Here is a 23,440-nt window from a genome sequence, read left to right on the forward strand (position 1 = left end):
TTAGTTCCCTGTATGTGCTTATTTTCAACTTCTCAAATCATTTTTTTTTCACTTACTATGCCTTGTGTTTATTGATTTTTGGTTTACAGACTACAGTTATGCCACTAGGAGAGGAGGAAGAAGAATGATAAACAATATTTATGTTTTTGGGGTTTTAATATTGTTGCACCAGTGCTTTACAATTCTTGTCTTGTCATGCTAAATCTTAGATGTGTTGGCATGGTATTTGATGTTGATGAAACATTTGTAGTTGTAAACACAATGCGATCATTTGAGGATCAAATTGATGCCTTACAGCGGAAAATCAATACAGAGATGGATCCCCAACGCATTGCTAGCATGTTAGCAGAGGTTAAGCGCTATAAGGATGACAAGATTATTTTGAAACAGTGTGCATAAAATGATTAGGTTGTTGACAATGGAAAGGTGATTAAAGTTCAATCTGAGATTGTTCCAGCATTGTCTGACAACCATCAATCAATTGCCCGTCCACTTTTAAGGTTACAGGAGAGGAACAGGAACATTATTTTGACTCGCATAAATCCTGGGTCAAATCTACAACCCAATTGTGGATTTACAATTTGAAAAGGAGAAGTTCGACCAGAAGAGGAAACTCGAAAGAGATCAGAATGGATAACAAGGATTCGGTTAACGGATAAGTTAAAAGAGTGTTTTAAATTTTAATTAATATATAAAAAATAATTACCGGTTATTTAAATAAATTCCGTAACTGCTGTATACGTGGCAGCAATAAAGGTTTTAGATATGGTATGGTTTTCCATATCATAATCGGACCCATTATAAAATGAGATTATTCTTAATTTCGTTGTTGCATGCAAAATAATCCCTAACTCTGCTTCCAACACATTCCCAACAGTTTCTAACAAAAAAACCTTTAATTTTATATATCCAGAATGCCAAATACAAATATGTTCAGTACACCTCATATACGGTTCATATTTGTATTTCCTTATATGTAATGTATAATATAAATATAAGGTTTAGGAATACTGTGTACAATGTTTTACACTTTAACATATTTATATTTGCATTTTCCCTAAGCTTAGCCCAAACGACACCTGCAATTAATAAAATATTCATTGTTATTGAAAACAGATAAATTAACCAAAAGAGGCCCATGAAAAAAAAATTATGGTTTGTCCCACCTCATAAATTTTTATTAATTTTTTAATTTTATTTATCAAGTTCTATCTATAATATACATCATAGTACCCTTTACATTTTGGTAGATTCCACCATCTATCTCTATTCTTAATAGTACGAACTAATAAAAGTTTACGAGGTGGGGAATCAATAAAAAAGCGCTGTACACCGTCTCAATCTGTTTATGGTCCGATTCGATTTGACCCGATCAACCTGATAGATTGGTCCGGTTCAACCTGACACCAAACGTCTGAGGCTGTTGGGACTGATTTTACATTTCCAAGTTTCCAACTTGATTAATACCCAGATCCATTAAAAAAATTGATTAATACCTAGACTGATAAGTATTTTATTCTGAGTCAACTACTATATACATTTTCTCACTGGTTCGGGACTGGGTCTACCCAGATCCGGCCCAGACCAGATGCCTTCCCAGTTCCCCCATAATGCAATCCTCCGCTATGCTATATTTGCTATGTCGTATGTGTCTCCGGCCCAAGTAGTTGAGCCATGTTTAGTCCATGAGCCCAGAGGTGTAATAAAAGCGCGTCTCAGTGTCCACGTGGCAAATGTTTTAATAATCTCAAACTGTCATCAGATCTCAAACTTTGCTGGTTGGAATAAGGGCCACAAGGATGAAATCTCACCAACCAGACCAGACAATTTCACCAGAGAACAAGACAATGGTCAGCTCTTACTCTTAGAGCGTAGAGGGGGGCTAGAATCAAATCGAAGCGTCCAATCAACAATGACTGGACGGCTATGATTAATTAAATCATAAAATGAACGGCCAAGACTTGCATACATATGGGTGAGATGACATGTATTAAGCTTGCGTGAGCGTGAGTGCCACCTCTGCGAGAGATTGCATTGCAGACTTGCAGTTGTCAATCACGTTCAAGGTTCAAGTCGTTCAACTCCTCCTTCGCAGTTCACAGTCTTCGTTTCTCAATGGTCAATAGTTTGCAAATGATGTCTTTGTCGAGAGAAAGGCGTCTAGGCGAATACATCCGCCCACCTTCCAGGACGGTCACCTCTGCCTTCTTTGACGCTTCTTTAAAGGAACAAGCCACTGCTTTGACGGCTCCTCAATTGTACAACATCTTCAATCTGGGATCGCCCTCTTCGGCTCCACTTGCACAGGTCAATCACGCAGAACCAGGTTGATCCCTTTGTGCAAATTCGCGATTTTGGGTGTATTTCACTTCAATTCTCTGTTTTTGTATCTGGATTCGAGAGAGATTGCATTTGAGTGGATTTTTGGAGCTATTGCTATATGGGTTCTCTTCCTCTGTCGATTTGGTCAACTGGGTATCTAAGAATTCTATGGAATCTCTAGTGGTGGGTTTCACATGGTTTCACAATCTGAAGCCTTGTATTTGACTTCACTGTAGTGGATTCTGGACTTCAAACTCTCCTGCCATCTGGGTTGTATCGGTTGTTTAAACGGGTGTCGAGAATTTTGGTTGAATTTTGTGAGGTACTTCGCTTTTATTGCGTTTTCTTTGGCTGGAACCTGGAAGCCTGGTAAATATGGAGATGATTCCCTATATTCATTAGTAGTAAAAACAATGGATTTTGGGGGCGTTAGTTCTTTGAAAATGGCTTTAGTTGGATTGACTCTCTTGGTGTTAATACAGTTGCCGGAAAGCTTTGTCTATGGTTCAGTGATTCAGTTAAAGGGCTGTGGAGTTCATCGGCTTGCCCATGCAATATCTTCGGATGAAGAGTTGTTTTACATAAACGGGAACAAGGTAGACAAAGTTACTTTCTGTAATTCCCTTGAATTCCACGTAAATGGATGTTTCCGTCAGTCGGGTTTGGAAGAATGGCAAGGACTTGGAAGGAAATACTGTGGTTTGGAGTTGGAGCTGTACAGAGGTACGCACCTTTGATAACTTTGAGTGCCAACAAGGTCTTAGCCTCCTAGGGATTTGATATAAACACCAAAACTTACTATTATGATTGCTTGATTTGGGCTTTGGACTCGCTGTTCCGGGGACTTCATTTCCATTTTTATCTTTTTTTATTATCACTTATCTGAAAAGGGTTGTTTCATTTGATTTCATGAGGAAGATGTCCTTTTGTCTTTTTCTGCAGTGAGGTTGCCACAGAGGGTGGGGAGAAAAAATCGGCGTGTATTGGAAACAAAAGAAGGTACTTTACATAAGCTGGATGAGAAGTTTCATGCAGGAGAAAAAAATACTGGTCACAATTCTTGGTTAACCCCAAAAACCCTGGCCATGGCTGTGCCAGGAATGCTTCTTCTCTGTTGCGTTGTACTTTGTCCTTGTCTCCATTCAAGAAGGAAAGAAGCCGAGAGTGCTTTTGTTGCCAAGGACCCAAGTACAAGTGAGTCACATCTTAAATGCATGTTACATGATTTTCTTTTCCTTTTCTTATTATACTTGAAACTCTCAAAAAGTATTGTATGAGAAATGCTGAACAATATAACATGAGAAAGTTCTTTTTCTTACAATGTGTAATTAGGACAACATGTTATCAAGGTCCACATTGCAAGTTAAATATGGATTCTCTTAGAATTCAAGGGGTACATGTGTACTGGACGACTGGGAGATGTTTCCCTAGAATTGCTGGTAAAACCCATGGCAAAATGCCATAAACTGTCAACTCATTAGAGACATTTTTTATTCTGGATAACTGGAGAATCTTTTGCAAGACTTGTCTCCCCTAGATAAGCTTCACCCCATGAATATATAGGCTTGCTTGTCATGTGGTAATTAAATTTAGAGTTGAATTAGTTGTACTCGCACACTCCCTAATTTTAGTTTCATTAATCATTATACTGATATACTCCCACTGTCTCTGTATAACTGTCCTACTGAGATTTAGGAAAACATGTTTGTTTTTTTAAATAATAGAAACTTTTCTCTGATTTGGTTGGGTATGTTGAAACTCAAGTTAAATATTGAGAAGACACTGCATTTTGAAGAAGAAACCAATCTGAAAACTGAAAATTAATACCTCACTTATAGCTTTCACAGTTAAACTTAGTATTGTTCCATCCTTTTATAGTTTTACTTCCTTACTAGATCATTTTGTTGTTGCAGGAGGTTCAGTTACAATGGAGGTAATTTCTGCTTCTGAGAAGATCCCACCCAGTCCACATAGAGTGCCACCTAGTCCTCGCTTCTCAATGTCACCGCCAAGATTTAGTAGAGTTGGATCTGTACATCTCAACATGAGTCAGATTATCAAAGCTACCAACAATTTCTCACAGTCACTTCAGATAGGTGAAGGAGTTTTTGCAACTGTTTACCGGGCCCAGTTGCAAGATGGGCAAGTTGTTGCCATCAAGAGAGCAAAAAGGGTATTCTATTCTTTCTTTGCTTGCTACTTACCTGGTCTTAATATAGGAGTATATATAGTAGGGTAACATTTAAGAAGGGGCCACTGAGCTATGGCAAAATCTTGGGTTGTCAAGCATGAGAATGTAGGTTCAAGTATGGGACCATCCACTTTATGAACAATGCCAAAAATTAGGTTCACCTCCAGTTCACCCCTCCCAAGACCCTGGATAGCCAGAACCAACATTGGTTGATAACGCTTTATAGTAGGTTAAAGTTTCTATAACAATAAGGAATCATTACATTGTGAGTAGATTCTTTAGAGTTCATCTAAGTAAGTTGCAGAAGAGTTTTGACGGAATTATATTGGAAAAAAGATAGATTACCAATCGATGATAAGGATGGGAGTATGAAAATGGGCCAAAAAAATGGTGGTTAACTGGGATCATAGGTGCATGTAAGAAGTTCTGTTCACCAAAACAGTTGAGTACATTAATCTCATATCTTCAAAATTAAATTTCCAAAGTATGACTAATAAAAGCTATATTGGATTGGCAAATTTTTCATCGGGGTTGGGAAATCAAGATGCAACTAATTGCTAGATCCAAAAATGTTTAGGGAAATCAATAGTTATACTACTATATTGGATGAGCAAATTTGTCATTGGGAAATCAGGATGCAACTAATTGCTAGATGCTGCTTTTTGTATAAGGTAACTAGATAATGAAAGAAGACTTGGTAAGAAGATTAGTGGTGCAGTCATAATATATGAGTTGCTCCTGAATAGCCACATGCCCTGTGCACAGAATATGAGGACTGATCACTTAATGGGCTGCTCTTGAGAAGATTTTCTACACAAAAGATCATTGTGATTAGGAACTTTGATTGTATAATTATATAATCTATTCGTCTGGACATTGAGAAAAATATTACTGAAGCTCCAAAAACTATCCACAAGTCGAGGTCCCTATTCTCTATATCAGAACCTGCAACAGTTGAGGAGGACATGTTGTATGTGTCTCTTATGATGAAACCTCTTTGGTTTCAAATACTTCTAAAAATTATTAAGAGGACTCAAGGGATAGAAAAGAAAGAGCTTTGAGCTGACTGGGGTTTTGAGTGGGAAGGGGTATGGGTATCCTGTTTTCCTCATCTGCTGTGATTTGGCAATATAGGTGGTTGGGTTTTGTTGCTTGATATTTAATTTGCTTATGGTGGTCATTTATTTTGAACATCTACCAAATATTTTGTTGTGATTCTGATCTTTTGCTTAATAATTTTTTTTGAAAGATAAAGATACAGTTTTATTAGTACAGAAGAAAAAGGGGGGAGAGATTCCACTCACAGAGTACAACAGCCAAATATTTCCCCGATGATCATGAAAAGTCTGATACTTGAAGCCATGAAAGGGAGTGCACACTGAAGCCCATCTGATTAACAATCCCTCTACTCTCTCATAAATGCTGCCAACAGAAGAAGCCTTGTCGTTAAAAGTCCTGCCATTTCTCTCCTTCCATACACACCAGCTCACTGCTATAGGAATCATGTCAGGATTCGACCCCGCTTGCTAAATTCTCTCACCTTCCAAGCAGAGAATATTCATCTTCTGGAGATGGGATCTGCTGAAAGCAAAAAGTGTGTGAACACACTGAGGGCACAGCATCCAGCTGCACATCGGGAACATTTCCCCATGAATTTAACATACAAGTACAGGAAATATTCCTGATGTGCAGCTGGACACTGTGTTCCCAGTGTGTCCATACGCCATTTGCTTTCAGAAGATCCGGGTTCCATCTTTTGGGCTAGAAATATCTTTTTTTTTTCCTTTTTTCTGCTCCTTTGTGATTCTTTTTTTTTTTTTTAAATCAGCAACACAGAAAATATTTCATTAAATTAGTTAAAACAGGTACAACAAGAAGTTGTGAAGAGATACAACAGACCCAAAGGGACTAATTTATTCCAGAAAATTACAAAAAATCCCAATACATAGGTTGCCGATTGACTTGAATTATCATTTCTTTTGATTTTACCCATTTCAACCGTCTAAAGTCATTCGTTAAATTCCAAGTTATTCCTTCTCCCTTTTTCATCCAGTTCACAACTGTTCTCGAGCAACCTTCAATAGTCAATCTTTCAATACCCAATTCTTTTGCTTTTTCTGCCCCAAAAACTGCTGCCAAGAATTCTTATCTGAGAACATCACCTTGCCCAATGGAACCTGAATACAACGAGAATATATTTCCTTTCTCATCCCTTATTACCCCACCAGTACCTGATAGTCCTGGATTACACACACAACTGCATTTTTCCTTTGTGATTCTTTCTATTTGATTTTTTATTGTGCTTGCCCATAGCTTATATTCCCATATATCCCCATCCCCTTGTTCTTTTGATCCTTCTGTTTTCTTTATTCTTCTTGCCTTCTTCAATAAAATCACATTTTTATCAATAAATTGGTCATAATGTAGTTTACTGTTGTATAAAAAAGTGGAATTTACTTCAGATAGTAAAGCAATAGTTTATAAATAACAAGATCTAATTAAACTTGCCCCATTATTAGGAAATAGGAATTTATGGAAGAGTCAGAACACAGATGGAAGATTCTTATATGAAAATAATAATATAGAAAAGCTTCTCCAGCTAGACTGCCATAGCATGATCAAGAATGCAATGTATTTTCCTATGAAAGAAGAAAGTAATATGATCAGGCACATTAATACACCTCAGTGCAATGTATTTGCTGGACTCTTGGTCTCTCATATCCAATGACTCTAGAGGCATTTATGTGCAGTGACGTGGATTTTCTTTTCCATGATATCTTACAATTGGAGTCTGAGATTTTCCCCATTTCCTTTTTAATGGGTTTTCTTTTCCATGTAGAGCTCTTCTGTAGATCCATGTAGGTTTTGTTTTGCGCATGCTGGTGCTTGTGAAGGCCTTGAGCTTATGCATCAGATTCATAAGCATTTCAGGAAAAGAAAAGGAAAAAACAATCTGTGTTTGAATCTTGATATGTTCAAACTGAAGAGGCAAATTATGTTTTTAAAAGAAGAAAAAAGAAACTTGTAGCACCCCGAATAACATGTATATGTAGTAAGTATAGGGGAGAATATGCAATAAGTAGTATGCTTGAAAGGGAACAGAGAAACTATGGTACACCGATTGGCATCTTAACCTTGCATTATTAGAAGTTGGAGGAAGAGTCAATGTTCTTCAACTAATTTTCTGGAAAGAGCCATAATATTAAGAAAATGATATAGTTTGTTATTGTGTTGATTTAGGAAGATTGGGAGCACTGATTCTTTTATAGGGTTCTGAAACTAAAAGTTGGTTAAGTTTGATAAAATACCTTAAAACTTGAAAGTAGAAAAAGAGCTGTACAAATTAGTCAACCTAGGTTTCCAACAGGCTGATAGTTTATAAAATCTTATTGCATTGAGATGTTAACTGGTAGGATATTTTTATTCCACAAGTGTGTATAAACCATGAAGTACTATTTGAACTACTTAAAAGAAAGTATTTTTCCACAAGGATTTCATCTTGAATATAACAGTTTTATGTATTCCAAAGTCTTTTTCAAGTCTCTTCCTTCAAATACAATAGTCTTGTATTTGACATGTAGACTTTGGACAGGGACAGCGTGAGAACCTACGGACTGAATTCAGCAGTGAAGTAGAACTATTAGCCAAAATTGAACATCGGAATCTAGTGAGGCTACTTGGTTATGTTGATAAGGGAAATGAGTGCGTTATCATTACAGAGTATGTTCCGAATGGTACTCTTAGGGAGCATCTGGATGGTAAGATACCATACTTTAAGGACTTGATACTTTTCAAATGTGATTAACTTAAATATTGATAAACTTAGATAATCGGCAGGTCGGCGGGGGAAAATCTTGGATTTCAATCAGCGGCTGGAAATTTCCATTGATGTAGCCCATGCCCTGACGTATCTCCATCTATATGCAGGTTAGGGAACTACATAATCTTGTTTTGAAAAGGCATTTTTGTTTTTGAGACATGGGAGCTCACTTCCCTCCATTATAAACTTGTCAATTCTAATGCTGAAACAGACACATTACTTTTGATAAGTATGTTTCTAAATACTGTTCCTCCTCTCCTTTTGTTGTTGACTGAAAAAAGAGAATATTATTCATCCTTAATTTTGCTACCCAATGAACTGCAATTTAAATTGCATAATTGTTTTGTATTTCATTCACTTCTTGAATGACATTTATGGCCTTGGTTGACCAAAATTGTAACATTCTTTTATTAGTAGCTGCTAATATTTTATTAAAAATATATGAAAGAATACTACTTAAACAAATTTGTCTTGCACCCCATTGTTGGCCTAGTCATACTAGCCACCCCTATGTTCTCTACAATTCTGCTTAGGGGACCAAATCCCAAAAACATGATATTCCTGTTCATCCTCCTTTTGCTAGTCCATCTCCATACAGTTGGCAGACCTTGGAGTAGGGGTAATCATGGGCCACCCCGGGCTGGGCTTCTGGTTCTGGGTCTATAACTTCAAATATATTATATTAAATATATGTAACATTTTAAACTATATGGCATATAGTATATGTATAAAACATATGTTATACTTCATATAATATTACTCTAGCTCTGATACTGAAAAGATATCTTACCTTAAAAACTGATAATCAATCAGAAATTCACAAGAATGAATTTGAATGAATACTAGTTGATTGGTTAAAATTTTTCAGGTATCATACTTTTTCAGTATCATAGAAATTGCTGTGCAATATGTATTATACTATTTTTATAAAAAGGGCAGCCCAGTACACGAGGCTCCCACCAATGCAGGGTCTGGGGAGGGATAGATGTATGCAGCCTTACCCTGCACATACAGAGAGGCTGTTTAACATATATGTGTTGTAGCAAGGGTTCATGCAGGTACCAATGAATTGATTTTACTGAACAATCTGGCTCATCTTAACTCTTTTCTTTTTATACTTATTTGTGATTTGTGATTTTTATGCTGATTTGTATCAGTTTCAGTTGTCATAAAACCAGAATAAGTAGCAGCTTGAGTTTCTTACAACCATTATATGCATGGTTCTGTTGTGTAATACCTAATGTGCGTGTATGTAACCATATAGGTAATGAGATATGAAATAAAGATGTATAGTTTGGTGACATGATCTTTAGATTGTAATTCCATAAAAGATTCTGTAGATGACTAGGTGACCCCAAATAGTGGGGACAAGGTTATTTTGATGTAAACTGCTTCTAAGAAATACAGCAAAGGTTGAGTTATTGTGGTTAAACCCACTTCCACTTAGCATAACTCAAATTATTGACATAGAAAGCAAAACAACATTTTTGTCATTTGATCCCTTTGGTTCTGAGGTGTGCTTCTTTATTTATTATGGTATCTCAACAGAGAAGCAAATAATCCACCGAGATGTGAAATCCTCCAACATTCTGCTGACCGAGAGCTACAGAGCCAAAGTAGCTGATTTTGGCTTTGCAAGACTTGGTCCAAATGAAGCTGATCGAACACATATATCAACCAAGGTTAAAGGGACTGCTGGTTACCTTGATCCTGAATACCTGAAGACCTACCAACTCACCTCCATGAGTGATGTGTATTCTTTTGGTGTTCTTCTTGTGGAAATTTTTACTGGCCGTTGCCCAGTGGAGCCAAAGAGAGCTCCAAAGGAGAAGATTACAATCAGATGGGTAAGTACTTTCATCTCCTCTTTGGCAAGTTTTGACTTTTGTTTTATAGTAGTTATTAACTTCTCATTACTAAAATAGGAATGCAGTTTGTGATAATGTTTGGTGTAGGAAACATGATGCAGAGGGACTGCTATTAGATTGGTTCTGACTAAAGAGATCTTTTATACCAGTGCCACCCAATCACATGATCACTTGTCCAACCAGCGAATGCCTTTCGGTTCTCTAATTCTGGACAAAATTCAAATATCTAAATTCAACTAAAATTCGTGGTGCTCTGACCAAAACATAAACTTGGCACATTTTTCCAAAATTAAAAACCTTTATATGCACAGGAAAGATGATTTGATGATTTCCTGGTGTCCTCTATCTTTTTGTCATGACTCATTTTACTTTATTATCAAAAAAAGACTTTATTTGATTCAAATTATGTAATTCTGGTGGTACGCAGGCCTTCCAGAAGTTTAATGATGGAGATTTGGTAGCATTGGCGGATCCTTTAATGGAGGAAGTAGTAAGTGCAGAAATACTCACAAAAATGTTTGAATTGGCGTTCCAGTGCGCTGCACCTACACGGGCTGATCGGCCAGACATGAAAGATGTTGGGAAGAAACTATGGGGAATAAGGATGGACTATCTTAGAAGTGTCAACAAAGCATAATACACAACTTGAGGATGGAATTTTATGGTCATGAGTCTTCAGTTTGCAGCATTTCAGAAAAACATAGTTGTCTTTTGGCCTCCCAGTATTCCATTCAACGCCTTTCAAAACTATAATCATATTGTATCAGTGCACCTAGATATGGGTGAACACATGGATGCATAACCACTTTATAAGTTTTAAAACTTTGGGATGATCTATCCTATCCCTCTAGTACTTTTAAAATAAATAAAAAAAAGATAAATAAATAAATAAATCAGAGTATCAATCATATCAATACACACCAATACTCAAACCCAACATTGGATATCCCAACGTAGTTGGTAAGGCCTCTTGTTAGTTGTAGCAGAGACTTAGGATCAAATTCCACCTGCACCTTGGTTGGGGGGTGGGGTGACTATGGGTTTGGGGGATGGATACCTCCATTTGTAGCCCATTGGAGCAAGTATACATATACATACATATATATATTAACATAAGTTAATAGTTTAAACAGTTCAGCCCAAGATCAACCCCAAATCCAAGATTTTTTTTAGTGAAACAAAAAAAAAAAAAAGGAAAAAAATGTCCATAAGTCAAATAGTTAAGAATTTTTTAGTGTTTTAAATTTTCTCTCTTTTGGTCGATCAGACGTAGGTTAGATCCAACAACAGTCCAAAAATATAAGCAGATTCGTATTAAACATGAAAGTCCCTAGGTCCAACTGTTCCGATACTGAACTGATCACAATCCTATTTAAGTGAACTTATTCAGGTAAATAGCTTTTGGAAAAGCGGAGACAAGGAAGCTCATCAACTTATTTCTCAGATTTTTTTATTTTCTATCTCCTTGTATAACCAACAAAATTCGAAAATTCGACAAGGAAGTTCATCAACTTATTTGCCTTAAAATCAGTATTAAATGAAAGAGTAAGAACTTTATTGAAAATGGTGCAAAAATTATGGAGGTTAGATACCATCGTATAAGGGTGTTCAATTTGGACAGATTTGACGGACCAACAAGCCATATTGGATTGGATCAATCTGGTCCAAAATATTTATTAGATTGGATTGGACCCAATCCGTCCATAATAAATTTATATTGGATTAAGCCAATATCTAGTCTATTGATAAGAATAAATGTGTCAATGGACCGGATTTGGGTTGAAACCAATCTAAATCAAAATGAATTTGAACAAATTGAACAGTACAGATATTGAATTGGACCAATCCAAATTGGTCCAAAACATTCACTGGATTGGATCGGACCTAGTCCATTTATAATGGACTCACATTGGACTAGATTAGATTGGACCAAATTGTCCAATTGATACCCTTACCATCGTAAGTGAATAGGCTCCCTTTGGCGGCACATGAAAGATAGGAAAATGAATAATTCCAATAAAAGTTAATATCCAATAGTGTTATTTTGATAAGAAATAATTTAGAGTTCAACTATGGCGCATGCTGAATCTATTTCTTAACCATCAGATTAGAGTCTGATTATTTTTCATTGGTTCACTTTTATGAAGTATACTTTCATGTTTAACGTGTTTAACAAGATGTACTTACCTTTTATGTTCACCAATCACGTCTTTTGCTACACGGTACAAGGATGCACCATAGATGTTGGGCCAAATATAATTGGCCTTGGGAAGCAAATAATTTTCAGAATATTAGTAGCAGATGGTACTCACAATCTTCCTTGCATCATTTGCAGAAGTACTAGGCCTCTCAAATCTTGCAACATTCATATGCACCTCAATCTTCCTGATCTGTTTTCTGACTAACAAGGCTGTGTTTGGCTTTAAGGAAAAAATAGGGAAAGGAAGGGAAATGCAGGTACAAGGTTTGTAAAGGGTTTCCTACATTTCTCTTCTTTTCCCTACTTTTTCCTTCAAATCAAACATAGCCTAAAGAATTAGGAAAATGATTTTTTTACCTGTCGAAAACTATTTTCTGAGGAAATCATTTGTTTTCCTTCATTTTAAATGCAACCTTAATGTTCAGCAGCAAGTCTTTCAATATTTGCTAAGAAAGAATTTACCCACGTTTTTTACTTTTTAAATGTTGTTCATGAAAACAAGCACTTCACCTTACAAAAAGATCATTATGCTTTAATTCTTCACCAAAAAAAATCAATTATTTAATCTATGAACTAAATCAATTTTGTAGCACAAATAAATTATTTTTCATATGATACAGTCAGCTAGATAACACAAGCCTGACCTTCATATGAAGTACGGAGAACATGAAAATTGGAATCAAAACAATGATGTTGAAGCAAAACAACAGCATTTTTACATACAGGCATGAGCCATGATATTCGATTGGAACATCTAAAACAGCTTAGTTAAACTGGCCGGCCTAAGTCTTAACTTCTTCCACCTGCTCCTTATCAGGAAAGGATGCAATCCCAATATATGCTCGGGCATAAAATCATGCCTTGTCAACACACCCACCACAGATGATCTCTGCAACAAGCAGTAGCAGCAAAAGTAGTTAGTGAATCCATTGGTTAAACAAACAGCAAGCATAGAGACAAGTGAAACCATAAAAGGGGAGGAGATTTCATGACTGGAACAGTCATTACTACACATTCACCAGAATGGCTTATTCATAGCCCAGATTATCATATCTTCAGAAAAATAACAGCAAGTAAACAGACTATAGAAGATTTCTTACATTAGAAGTCTTGGGAACCACCAAGAGGTGCCTTAAACCAACTTCTCGGAAAAGTATGAGAGCCTTTGCTAGTGACATCGTCTCCACAACAGTATATGGTGAAGCATTTGTAAAGGGATGCAAATCTATATACATATCCATTTCTTCCTCAGTCACTTCTATATCTTCTATATGGTCATTATTACCCGAACCACGCTTAGCAAAATCGTTGGCAGAGAACCTCTTTGTGATATCAGTGCCTGTAAGCACTGGAGTAGGAAAGAATACTTTCTTCTTCAGCAGCACAATAAGGTGGGCCCGGAGGACTAGACCAGACAACACAGGGCAATCTGAAAATGGTGGCTCATCAATCACTGGGAACCCATGATGCCTTGTAGTTTTGAGTACATGCACTATATTACGGACCTTCTCTATGCCATTAAAGCACTGAAGAGGCCCTGTTACAACATCACCAACTGTCAACTGTCTCATGTATGGCTCTGCATGAGCTTCTAGATAAGGAAAACCCTTCAATTTCATAATAATGTCATAAATATTTCCATTAAAGGTGTCAGCAACAGTCTTGGATACAAGAAGGACCAGCATTATCATTGGAAGCAACAGAAGATTGTTGGTCAGCTCCAAGAGAATAACACACAAGGACACAGTCATCCTCATAGATCCACCCAACAGGGAAGCAGCTCCTAAGACAGCAAAGAGACCATGGTTGAGATTTGACTGAGAACCCATCAACATTCCAATAAAGCGTCCATAACCTGCCCCTGTCACAATAAGAGGCACAAACAAACCCGCTGGAGCTACAACCCCGTAACTGAAGATGCTAAGAATGTAGCAGGTGACAAAGAAGATGAGTATTGATATGTGGTGAAACTCAGTATCAGTGCCCTTGCTGAAAAGGTTTCTGATTGCATCATCATTTGTATTGAAGAATAGGCTGGCAAGATCATTGTAATGACCAGGGGGACACTGAAACTTCTTGTAGTTACCAGACCTCCCTATTGTAGGGCAAGCTTCGATTGCATCAGTTGGGCAAGGTCGGCAAGGTGCAAGCCATGGTAATCCAAATAAACAGCATGATGTAAATATGGAGATTGAGCAAGCAAGAAGTATTTTATAAGCATATCCTTTCCTGAAATTTATGGGAAATTAACATGGAGAATGAGTTTCTTAATTATCAAAAAAAAAAACAGGGAGAATGAGTTAAATATTTCATATTTTATTGCAAGAAATTATTGCTAATTGAAGAAAAAAAATTGCTTACTCGTTTATAAGATTATAAACTCGGAGAACCCTCTCCAGAAGAAAATTGTAGATGCTTCCCAATATACCCCCAATAATTCCAAGAACAAGTACAGGTGGTACATCAACAAGGTGATATGTAACATTTTCTGAGGTGACATCAAACATTATTAGTCCCCCTTTTCCAAATAAGCCACACTTTCCACTGTTACAAACATCAATCAGACTCCGGAGCACAATAGCAACCACCGCCGTTGTGAAGAATGCTCTCCAGAGAAGGGCACTTCTCCACCTGCAGAATAGCTACTTAATATTAAAATTGTATATAATGCCAATCTAAAATATTTCTTTCGTTTTTTTAATGACAATTCAAAATGTTCAATGTCATAATCTCTCCATAAAAAATCACAGTGGTAAGGGTACATTGAATTAGTTGATGTAAATGGAGCAAGAAGTCTATAAAACTACAGAGGCAAAATTAAGGAAATGCAAGAGTTTCTGTGAGCATTTAGAACAAGACAATGGCACGATATTACTTTTTGGAATCTCAAAGACTGAATTTCCTTGACTAATTGAATACTAGTAATTAATAATTACTTGCATTTACCCAAATATCAGAAGATTCATTAAAGAAGTCCATATATGAGACATTTAGGATCATCTAACATGTATAGGAAATCCCCTATGGGTCAATGGGATGGTCAATCAATATGCACCTGCTTGGCAGTAGAGATCCTACGCTATGATAGAATAGAAACATATTTCTGATGTAGTAGTAGCAAAAGGCATTTCCTAAATATAAGTTATCTTAGATTCAATTGTTTAGGCTAAAATGAAGCATTTGCTTCCATCATGAAGGAAAAAAAGAAAAAAAATTAAGCAAACTAAGTGCAAACAAATAACTTCAGCAATACCATGATGCCATTTCCTCAAGAGCGAATAGAACTCCCCCAACAGGTGCACGGAAAGCAGCAGCAATTCCAGCAGCTGATCCACAGGTTACAAGATCACGCCTATCTCTGTCATTCTTGAAGAAGCGTATCCATCTCCATGTTATACCATACTTCTCAGAACCACCCTGTCCTAGCAACGATGCAATACAAGCACCAGTATGCACCAATGGCCCTGCCTTGCCTATGTTTAGGGATGACGATACAGCTATAATGCTACCAACAACCTGCAATTTTTATCAACATTCATAGATGGTCATCAGCCTTTGTCAGCAGAGTATATTGCTTCTCTTAGATGAAAAAGATCAAAAGAATTTCATAGCATAGATATGTGCGAAAGAGATAAGCAAGATGATATAATTTAAGCACCAAATGGTGCTTAATGAACACTGAAAGTGTAGACCCTAATAAACAAAGGCATAATATGATGGTCTGCAAGAACAGTGAATACAAGAACACATAATCCTTACACACAGAGGACATCTATCTTCTCTTTATTGATATAATCATGTGAAAGAATAGTACCATGATATCCAAAAAAAAAGGTACCAGTAAGAATCATGCAGAAAAATCTGGACAGGGAAGAAATCATGCCCTAGATATGATACAAATTGAACTGAAACCAACAGAAGATTACCATTCTGAGAACAGCATATACAAATCCACATAAAACTTATCTGAGAAAGCCAATCCAGATGGGTAACCCCCAATCAATCTAATGGTCTTCCAATTTATCTATTCCATGAAACAAATGTCTGAACAAAGTCCTTAATTGGAATGATAAACACAACTCTGGTTGACTGATGTAGGATGGGTAGGGGTCCTACTAAATTCAGATTTGGTGGTGAGCTTTTATGGGATGGATGAGGGACTGTGGGTTATTAAAGATGAAGAATATGGATGAAAAAGTAAGTAGGATGTTTCCTTCCCACCAAGGAATATGCAGAAATCATAAGAGAAAGAATTTTTGCCGTTAGAGTAAACAGAAAAGAGCCAGATTGGGGGGGGGGGGGAGAAGAAGAAAATTTTCTGGCAACAACCAGAATTCGCTAAACCAATCTTTATTTCATCAAATCGCTCTCCTTAAACTCCAGTTACAATGACTATTTTTCACTGTTTAGAAAACCGGACTGGACCAGCCAGTTGGGCTGGTTCAACCATATTGGTTTGGTCATACCCCGCACCAGAAAACTGGTGAACCGGTCCTAGCCGATTATCTTTAATGTTTTTTAAACACTCAATTGTCTAATTCGACTGATCTTTTTTTTTGGTAACTTTTCAAGATCTATGTGTTCCTATGCCTTGCCCCATTATTTTTGCCAAGAAACTCTTTTTTTGGCCTCAAATCTTAATTTTTAATATAAAAATTGAAACTAAAATAAAAAAATATATGTTATAGTAGAATATATTTATATATTTCGAATATATGCATATATATAGATAGATAGATAGAGAGAGAGAGAGAGAGAGACACACATTATCATGGTTCAACCTTCAATTAAACCTCTGACCCGTGAACTCTCCCTTTTCCAGGTCAATGCCCAGTCCAATTCTCTGAATGTTGCTCATTACTAGACTTGCCTTACTAACTGGAATGTCCTTTTTTCAGACTCTTTCACTCCAATTTGGAGTTTTGGACTAGGAAATTGACCCAACACAATTAATAATTGCTTTATAACTAATATAAATCCATAACAAACCCATTAGGGCACTTAAAAAAGGACTCGCAACTCCTAAGAAGCTCTAGTAACACTTGCCTAATCCGACTAAAACTACTTTAATTTAAAGACATCAGAAATTACTAAAAAATGTAAACTGCAAATTTGCTAAAAATAGTAATTACGAGAATTTCCATAAATAGTTAGTCCAAAAGTTACCATAAATAGTGATTTCGAAAAAATTAAACATCTTTTGTTAAGACACCCACAAGTAGAAAATAAAAAAGTTAAAAAAAAAAAAAAAAAACTGAGACAATGACAATATCCGATAACCCAAAAATTCTGATATTAATATAGGAATTGGAAAACTAACTTAATTCTCCATTGCTTCTTCCCTTTCTTCCATATCTGCATCAATTGACATTATGCAAACACCACTTATCTAGACAAAAAACACCCTTGAGAAATTTTATGAACTGCAATGGACTAGTAAGAACATGTTGCAACTCTCAAATCTTGTCCCTAGGAAGAAAAGCAAGAACTTGACAAAAACATAACCATTACCATCATGGTGGAAGGAGAACTTGTGCTACCAAGTTGAATAGAATGACAAAGAAAATAAAAAGAAAATGAAAATAAAAAGAAAATGAAAACAAAAAGAAATTCACATGTAGATTTCCTCCATTTTTATGATTATGAAGAAATTAAACACACATTTTTTCTCCAAAAAAACTATATCCAAAACCAAACTGCAAAGATTCTCTTTTAGTCTTGTTCTTAAATTACAAATTTGAACCGGTCTATAATAAAAATTATTCCCTTAATGAATATTAAGCACAGTTTACTTCCCATTGTATCAAAGATGCCCTAATATATGTTGGATTCTAATCTCATTAGAGATTAAATCCAATGAGTTTGATTGGTCAATTACATGAGAAATTGCACCTGCACACTTGTTTTAGAAAACAACTTTTCTCTTACTAAAACCAGTTTTGAACTTGTCCCACATTGGATATTTACAAGTTTTGTTTTAGGTTTTTCAATAGGAGTTGATTTATACTCCTTAGAAATAGAAGAGGAGAGAATGGAGACTTGATACCGTGCAATGCGCATGCATGCGTGTGCGCGGCCAATGAGGCGAACTTTGTTCGTACCCGCGTGGCTCGCGAAGGACGGCTTTGGTTTTGGTGCGACGCTACGATTCGATCGGGTGCGATCAAGAGGCACAATTCAAAGTTAACAGTCATTAACTGTTAACTACCTTTTAAACAATTGTGATTGTTCAAGGTGCCTTCTCTGAACCAGCTACCTTTTCTTCATAACTCTTCAGAAACTATTTAAGGAGCATAAATCAGGCATTTCACACACAACTTCAAAATTCACTTTCTCTTTCTCTCTCTCTCAATCCGGTCTGCCACAGTCTCACAGAAGGTTTCTTTGGAGACTCTTCAACTTTGCTAGTTGCAGATTTTCACCCAAGGCTCGGTTGTATTATGGGAACGGATTTGTCTGTAACCCAACAGCAAACTTAGTGAAACTGAGTGGGGGCAAATAACGTTCTAAAGACAGTGTCTTCAGACGCACCTCAGAGCTTCTCCTCCAAAGTTTCAGTGACCCCATTTCCCAACAGTATATAAGTAAAATGCAAGGCATAAATGCTGAACTCAAAGCTCATTCAAATTATTTAGTCAGAAACCTATGTATTTTAACCAAATAACATGCTAGTAGAAATGAGAAAGAATTCAAAAATCAGTTTTCAACACAGCACACAATCAAGCACTGAACAAAAATTGTCAATAACTTGATTGTTTACGCATGCCATTCCTCTTTCAGAGAATTGCTAGAAGAACTTAATTGTTTACGCATATTCATCTCAATAAGGACTATCCCACACTTGACACTATGCATGCAAGGTGAGTTACCTGATTCCATGGAGCTGATCATCGGCATCTTTTCTTCATACCCAATCATGCAGAGAATTGTTTAAATTATATACAGTTTCCTCCACTTGATAGACAAAATAACTCTATTAAATGGCATTCAAGCTGGCTATGGAGTTATTCTCTCAGATCCAGGCGCGACTTCCCCAGATCTGCTCTGTTCTCGGAGCTCTATGCAATCTTTTTAGGTCTGAAGCTGGCTTTGAATCTGGGAATCACAACCTTTCGAATTGAAGTTGACTGTTCTGGCGCTATGAAAGCAGTGGGGATGAGTAATGTTTTGATTCTAGCAGACTGTGTGGGTCTAGTTAGTCTGAAATATTGTCTCTTTCTGAAAAAAGTGTTCTGCGCTTATATCCTTAGAAGCAAAAGCTTTGTAACTCATTTTCTCGCCGGTCGGTCTTGTCCATTGAGGGGAGAACGGTTTTTTAATCCTCTCCGTTTTTTAACCTTTAATTGTGATGGCCAGAACCAGGTGTTATATTTTCTTTCGTCTGATGAATGAATTTCCAATTTACCAAAACAGACGGAATAACTCAAAATCAGAAATTCAAATAAGAAAACTGAGGACACACCAAAGTCTTACTTTGACAACCAAAGTCCAAGGAGAAAAGATCCCCGGGGCGTCCACTCCGTTGAGATAAGCCTTAACTTCTGGAATACCCGACCCAGCTGCCGCAGGCGCTATAAACGTCGTTATAACTGATGAAAACAGGATAAGAACAAAATTTGAAGCAGCAAAAACACCAAAAGCCGTCGCGTACCTGTACAGAATTATCAACTTTAATAAAAAAAAAAAAAAAAATCCTTTGTCCGAAAAAAAAAAAAAAACAACAAACCAAAGAAATTAAAAACAGATGGAGCAAACCTATTGATCTCTAGATCTAAGAAAGATACTACCAACCTCTTCTCCAACATCATATTTGACGTGATGACAAATTTTATTCCGGCAATGTTCTCGACGGCGAGGTTGATAAGGAATCCGACGAGTCCCGCAAAAAGGCCAATGAGGAAACACAACGACCATTTCATAAATATATACTGAAAAATCTGGATCTTACCGCGACTTCTCCAATCCTGCTTGAAGAAGTCATTCTCAATTATCCTGCAAAATTCACAAATCGAAATTCAACATGTTTTCCAATACAGGAATACGAGCAAAGAAAAAAAAATCAACGAAGATGGATTTAAACAGAAGCAGAACTCACTCGTAGTCTAAACTCTCGATGGGGCACACGTTAGAGCCAACTATAGCAACCTGCGAAGTAGTGTTGGAAGCCGATCGACGAAGCTGAAACTGCAAGTGGTTATTGAGAAGAGGCTCTGTCAGTGGAGGAGCTTCTTCGTCTGCTTCCGTCGCCATGATTAGGGTTTCAAGAACTCTAATCGGCAGATATTCAGATCATCACTATCTGAGAGAGAGAGAGAGCCGCAGGCTTCGCCCGCTATGTACTTCCCCTCCAAGTCTCCGACTTTTACCATAAGTTCGAGCCAAAGCATCCAAATTTTTGTCGGGACTCGGGGAGTATTCATTTTTGACCTTACACGTTAGTGAAACTCAGCATCGCGCTACACACCAAAACAAGATACCACGATGTGAACCGTTGATTTAGAAGATCTTCTCATAAGTCAACCACATCCCTGCAATCTCAAAGCGGAGAGGACTGAGGAGTAGAAAACAGGATGACCAGCGTCAAAACAAAGACCGGAGCCCGATGGTCCTGATTTGAAGTCTGTTAAAACACTCACGTCTCAACTTTTTTAACGGCTCTACCTATATGATTTGATCATTTAACGGCTCTGGTTGTCTATTATTTGTCACAACAAATAAACGGCTCTGGATTCACGCTTGGCTTATGGTATTAAGTTGAAACATGGGTACGGAATCAGTAGGATGAAACATGGGTACGGGTCTGTATCGGAAGCCAAGACAGCAACGGAAAAGGTTCCTATAATCCTATTGAGCGATGAGCTCCTCGGGAGTCGGTCATCATCACCGGCTCACTGCTACGTGGCGTGCATGTACGCGCCAGCTGGATATTTCAGTCGGATCACAAGCCGTGGGACCCATTCGGCTAATTCTACCCCCACAAGCGTAATCATAAGACACTTATAAGCCGCACATCGGGAACATCTCAGATGTCATTCATGAGAGATGTTCCCGATGCACATGGTAAAGGATTATCAAAGCTAGGGCCTACATGAAAGGGATATGCAGATCATCATACGGGATATGCCCGACCAATACCACGACTGTTCAATTGCATTTATTTATTAGTGGATGAGAACCGTCCGGCCTAATTATTTTTGTTTTTTGTTAACTATTTACTGGTAGAGGGGCCCCTGGATTGGACTAAGCTTGTTGAAAATTATTAATATATGTTGGTCTTAAAAGTGAGATATAAGGAGATGCCAATTTTAATAGGAAAAGAGTGTAGTGCCTTATGGGAAATGTCAATTTTGACCAGTAGACATATTCACGTGCTAAACTTCGGGACTAACTTACAGTGTCAGACTCGGCTTTTGGGCCGGGTTCATTGGGCAAAAGTCAAGCTCAAGCTCGGCATGAACAGTTCTAGCGCTCATTGGTGGCTAAAAAATTAAAGCACTTCTATTTATTTGACAGGCACAGCTCTCAAAATTTAAGTGTTTAATGCATGGTTTTCAAAACCGGGCTGGACCGAAAAACCAGTAAAGGTCAGGCCTTCGGGTCCAGTTATACTAAAAACCGGAAATCTCTAAAAGACGTTGAAAAAGTCAAAAAACTGTTGATTTGGTTGATCGGACCGTTAAACCGTTTGACTTGGGCAGCAGTTCGCAAGTTTTCTTTTTTATTTTCACTGTTTTAAATAAAATAAAAAAATAAAATTACTTTAACATCCCCATCCCAAATCAATTAGTCGAATGTAGGGTTAGAACCCCATTTTCGTTCTAACCCTTCACTCTTCCCTCCTCTCAGTCCTCACACCCAATTGACCACCTGCAGCGGCCAGCACCTCCGGCGTTCAATGGTGACATACATTGATCGACGGTGATTAACGACAACTGGCAACAGTGAGTTTGCAGCAGTGGCCAGAGTTTTTTGCAATTTGTAGCACTTCCAGGCTTTGCGGCAGGTGAGTTTGCAGTGGTAGCCATCCCTTACACCCAACCGACCACTTGCGGCGGCCAGCACCTCTAGCGTTTGACGGCGACACACACCAAACGACTATGATTAATGGCGATCGACGACTGCAAGTTTATAGTGACGACTAGCATTTTTTGCAATTTGCAGCACTTCTAGGCTTTGCGGCATGCAAGTTTGGAGCAGCGGGCAGTTCTAAAGATTTGGAGATTGATTGTGAGTGTTTTTGACACCTAGGAGTAGATCTAAAGAAATTCTCATAAATTGAAGAAAAAAACAAAGATTTAAAGTTTTTTCTTCGTTGAAGCTTAGGGAGCAGCATTTGGCATGGTCCTTAGGTACAAATTAATGTAATTTTTTTTTATCAAGTAGGTAAAATTAATGTATATTGAAGTCTTTTAGAGATCAATCTTGGTTGCATAGTAATCTAACATTCTAGAGCGAATGCTCCTATTTCTCCCCTTTTATTAGGTCAAGGATTTTTGCATTTTAGGATTTAACATTCTAGAGATTTTTCTGTGTTTTTTCCAATTTTTTGTTTTATTTTTTTATATTTTTTGTATTTTTTAGAATTTTTCTGTATTTTATTTTTATATTTTCTATGTATTTTGTACTATATTATTTTTTATTTAGATCATTTTATTTTCTCTTTTTTATTTAAATTTATACTATTTTTATTTTTAATTTATTTATAATGTTACTGATCGAATCATTCGACCCGGACTGTTAAACCGCTTAACTAAAAACCGGTCCCCTGACCAGTCCTATTTCCAATTCGTTTTTAAAAACCATGGTTTAATGTTTTGAAGAGTTGAATTGCATCAGCGGAGTTTGAAGTTTGAACACTAATTTCTAATAAAAGATTTTGTTATTAAAACAATAAATTACATCTCGTGTATTTCATATACACCCCATTCTAAAGAGAAATGAGGGAAGGCAAGAGATCTCTCACCATATTGCTCGCACGAGTTCCTCTGCCCTCTCTCCTTTCTCACATGTGTGATGATTTTGTTTGAAGCGACTAAAAT

General features: G+C 37.1%; 2 protein-coding genes and 1 long non-coding RNA gene across 4 annotated transcripts; 1 reads left to right on the forward strand and 2 right to left on the reverse strand.

The window, feature by feature from the left end:
- Positions 1-1,998: 1,998 nt before the first annotated feature.
- LOC148843025 (calmodulin-binding receptor-like cytoplasmic kinase 3) lies at positions 1,999-11,038 on the forward strand. 2 transcript variants are annotated; one of them, XM_088956658.1, is made up of 7 exons: positions 1,999-3,045; positions 3,265-3,516; positions 4,236-4,495; positions 8,106-8,271; positions 8,351-8,440; positions 9,882-10,180; positions 10,629-11,038. In XM_088956658.1, exons 1-7 carry the CDS (start codon positions 2,736-2,738, stop codon positions 10,836-10,838), a joined length of 1,587 nt encoding a protein of 528 aa, XP_088812784.1. In that variant the 5' UTR covers positions 1,999-2,735; the 3' UTR covers positions 10,839-11,038. The 2 variants fall into 2 exon arrangements, with proteins under 2 accessions (XP_088812784.1, XP_088812785.1); XM_088956659.1 differs by having other exon boundaries at positions 2,022-3,045; positions 10,267-11,038.
- Positions 11,039-12,926: 1,888 nt separating this feature from the next.
- LOC148843026 (putative chloride channel-like protein CLC-g) lies at positions 12,927-20,791 on the reverse strand. The gene is made up of 7 exons (XM_088958534.1): positions 20,497-20,791; positions 20,193-20,393; positions 19,875-20,052; positions 15,655-15,917; positions 14,763-15,032; positions 13,502-14,630; positions 12,927-13,290 (listed from the first exon to the last, which is right to left on the reverse strand). Exons 1-7 carry the CDS (start codon positions 20,649-20,651, stop codon positions 13,156-13,158), a joined length of 2,331 nt encoding a protein of 776 aa, XP_088814660.1. The 5' UTR covers positions 20,652-20,791; the 3' UTR covers positions 12,927-13,155.
- LOC148843027 (uncharacterized) lies at positions 18,720-19,404 on the reverse strand. Its single transcript, XR_016103392.1, has 3 exons — positions 19,271-19,404; positions 18,933-19,006; positions 18,720-18,857 (listed from the first exon to the last, which is right to left on the reverse strand). It is a non-coding gene; the product is annotated as an uncharacterized LOC148843027 (long non-coding RNA).
- Positions 20,792-23,440: the final 2,649 nt, after the last annotated feature.

Source organism: Nelumbo lutea, chromosome 8 (genome assembly GCF_056320005.1).
Source record: "Nelumbo lutea isolate HS-2025 chromosome 8, American lotus-T2T, whole genome shotgun sequence".
NCBI lineage: Eukaryota > Viridiplantae > Streptophyta > Magnoliopsida > Proteales > Nelumbonaceae > Nelumbo > Nelumbo lutea.